The sequence below is a fragment of the Colobus angolensis genome, unplaced genomic scaffold (genome assembly GCF_000951035.1).
Source record: "Colobus angolensis palliatus isolate OR3802 unplaced genomic scaffold, Cang.pa_1.0 Scaffold133, whole genome shotgun sequence".
Classification (NCBI taxonomy): Eukaryota; Metazoa; Chordata; class Mammalia; order Primates; family Cercopithecidae; genus Colobus; species Colobus angolensis.
Window position 1 is genome coordinate 3,705,638 of NW_012114411.1, and position 3,176 is coordinate 3,708,813.

General features: G+C 40.5%; 1 protein-coding gene across 1 annotated transcript in view; it reads left to right on the top strand.

Annotated features, from left to right (window-relative positions):
• The first annotated feature begins 161 nt into the window (after window positions 1-161).
• MEIG1 (meiosis/spermiogenesis associated 1) overlaps window positions 162-3,176 on the top strand; it is a 7,026-nt gene continuing 4,011 nt past the window's right edge. The window contains exon 1 of the mRNA XM_011934266.1: window positions 162-324. Coding sequence (XP_011789656.1) covers window positions 187-324 — 138 coding nt within the window. The 5' untranslated portion in view covers window positions 162-186. The remainder of the gene's footprint in view (window positions 325-3,176) is intronic.

Sequence of the window (3,176 nt, forward strand, 5' to 3'; positions counted from 1 at the left end):
CGATCTCCTGACCTCGTGATCCGCCCGCCTCGGCCTCCCAAAGTGCTGGGATTATAGGCTTGAGCCACCGCGCCCGGCCAGTTTTGTTTATTCTTAAAGGGAATTTCAAAATTGTCATTATTACATTATCTATTAATGTTGTTTTAACATCTTTCAGATATTCTTGGTAATAAGGCCTCTGTAACCATGGCTAGTTCTGACGTAAAACCAAAATCAATAAGTCGTGCCAAAAAATGGTCAGAAGAGATAGAAAATCTGTACAGATTTCAACAAGCGGGATATCGGGATGAAACCGAGTATAAACAAGTGAAACAAGTTTCTGTGGTAAGATTTATGCCTCGACAAACCTCAACTAGAAGTGCGTTTCTCAGATGCTGAAAAGTGTTTTATGAACAACCAGGGAATAACTGAAGGGAATTCTACTCCAACTCTCTCATTTTATTTATTTTTATTTTATTCTATTTTATTCTATTTTTTGAGACAGAGTCTCATTCTGTCACCCAGGCTGGAGTGCAGTGACGCAATCTTGGCTTACTCCACCTTTCAGGTTCAAGGGATTCTCCTGCCTCAGCCTCCCAAGTAGCTGGGATCACAGGTGTGTGCCACCATGCCTGGCTAATTTTTGTATTTTTGTAGAGACGGGATTTTGCCATGTTGGCCAGGCTAGTCTTGAACTCCTGACTTCAAGTGATCCACGCGCCTCAGCCTCCCAGAGTGCTGGGATTACAGGCAATAGCCATGACGCCCAGCCAGACTCTCTCATCTTATTAAGGGGGAGAGGCCCAGAAGAATGATTTGCAGGCAGAGTGAGGGAAGAGGTGGTCATTCAGCTGGGCACATTCAGAATTTTCTGTTTTATTGAGCAGCTGTGCTCTGCTAAATGAATCTTTTATGGTAGACCACAAAAAAAGAATCTTTTTTCCTCACTCAGGTGATTTTATTATCAGATAATCAGTTTGTGGGATAACTATTATTTCCCTCCTTTTACTTTTTATTTTAACCATGTATTAGAAAGAGATTAAAATTGTTTGTTTGTTTGTTTGTTTGTTTGTGGCGATTATACCTTATAAACAAAAGTGTTGAAACAACTGGTGACTTTGGTAGTATATTCCAGACTTTTCTGAGAGAGTAGAGATCTAGCTTTCCTTTACGAAGGCTAGACCAAAGTCTAGATTTGGCTCCCGTTTATACTGTGTGGTTCTTCTTAACTTATTTATTCTGTTGACTACTAAGACACTTTTTTATTTTTTCTCCCAGGCTGGAGTGCACTGGCACAATCTCGGCTCACTGCCACCTCCGCCTCCCGGGTTCAAGTGACTCTTAAGAAACATGTTGTTTACAAATTCAGTTCACCCCTGAACAACACAGGGACTAGGGGTTCAGTGCTTCATGCTGTCAAAAATGTGTGTATAACTTTTGACTCCCCAAAACAACTAGTAGTAACCTAGTGTTAACAGAAGGACTTGCCCATGTGGTAAACAATTGATCAACCCAGAAATATGCTAATATCTTAATAGATTTTATGCATTAATGACAAACCTTTTTCTTAATTTTTTTTTATATTTCTAGTCTGTGTGGTTTGCAAAATTTTTCTAATCGTTGCAAATCTCAAAAAAAAGTCAACATATTTTTTGAAAAAATCCATGTATAAATGGACTCCCCAAGTTCAAACTTGCATTGGTCAAGAGTCAACTGTATTGTAAAATATGACATCGTATTCATAAACATATTTTAATTTTTAGATTTGGGATTATAACAGTGTTTATTAACTTAGTTTATTTTTCATTATTTTTTACTAACTCATCATTTTTCAGAGACTAATGCGTAGGTTTTGCAAATCACTATAAGCTCTTGTTTCTTTTTCTTTTATTCTATTCTTTGACCTGTACTTAAAAATTCCTTTAAAAGTACATAGGAAGCTGGGAGCGGTGGCTCACACCTGAAATCCCAGCACTTTGGGAGGCTGAGGTAGGCAGATCACTTGAGGTCAGGAGTTCAAGACCAACCTGGCCAACATGGTAAAACCCCATCTCTACTAAAAATGCAAAAATTAGCTGGGCATGGTGGCAGGCACCTGTAGTCCCAGCTACTCAGGAGGCTGAGGCAGGAGAATCACTTCAGCCTGGGAGATGGAGGTTGCAGTGAGCCAAGATCACACCATTGCACTCCAGCCTGGGCAACAAAGTGAGATTCCCTCTCAAATAAATACATTAATTAATTAAATTAAAAATTTAAAAGTACATAGGAAAAATAATGGAGGCAATACAGAACTAAAATGTTATTGCCTCTTTAATAGACTTTGTTAAAATAGCAGACATTATTGGGGTTAACAATAAAATTCAAAATACTGATCAAGTGAAGATAGATTACTGTGCCTTCCATATATCTGTCTTCTCAACCATTATCCTCTATCCCCATTGCCAACGATAATTTTCATTACTGTATCATCTAAGGCCTTTAAATAGATAAAACAGAAGCATTATCATTGTTATGCTGTTTAAAATAAGCTTTGGGCCGGGCATGGTGGCTCACACCTATAATCCCAGCACTTTGGGAGGCCAAGGCAGGTGGATCATCTGGGGTTGGGAGTTTTAGACCAACCTGACCAACATGGAGAAACCCCATCTCTACTAAAAATACAACATTAGCCAGGCATGGTGGTGCATGCCTGTAATCCTAGCTACTCGGGAGGCTGAGACAGGAGAATTGATTGAAACCAGGAGGTGGAGGTTGTAGTGAGCAGAGATCACACCATTGCACTCCAGCCTGGGCAACAAGAGTGAAACTCCGTCTCAATAAATAAATAAATAAATAAATAAGCTTCATACCCTGCCTTAAGATTGGGATGCCCCTAAAGATATACAGGCCTCAGACTCATAGGTGGCCAGGTTTGGTGGCTTACGCCTCTAAGCCTAGTGCTTTGGGAAGCTGAGGCTGAAGGACTGCTTGAGGCCAGGTTTTCGAGACCAACCTGAGCAACACAGACCCCATCTCTACAAAAAATTTTTTTAATTAGCCAGCCATGGTGGAGTGTCTCTGTAGTCTCGGCTACTGGGAGGGTCAGGCAGGAGGACTGCTTGAGTGCAGGAAATGGAGGCTGCAGCGAGCTGTGATCACATCACTGCACACCAGCCTGGGTGAGAGAGCAGGACACTGTCTCAAAAAAAAAAAAAAAA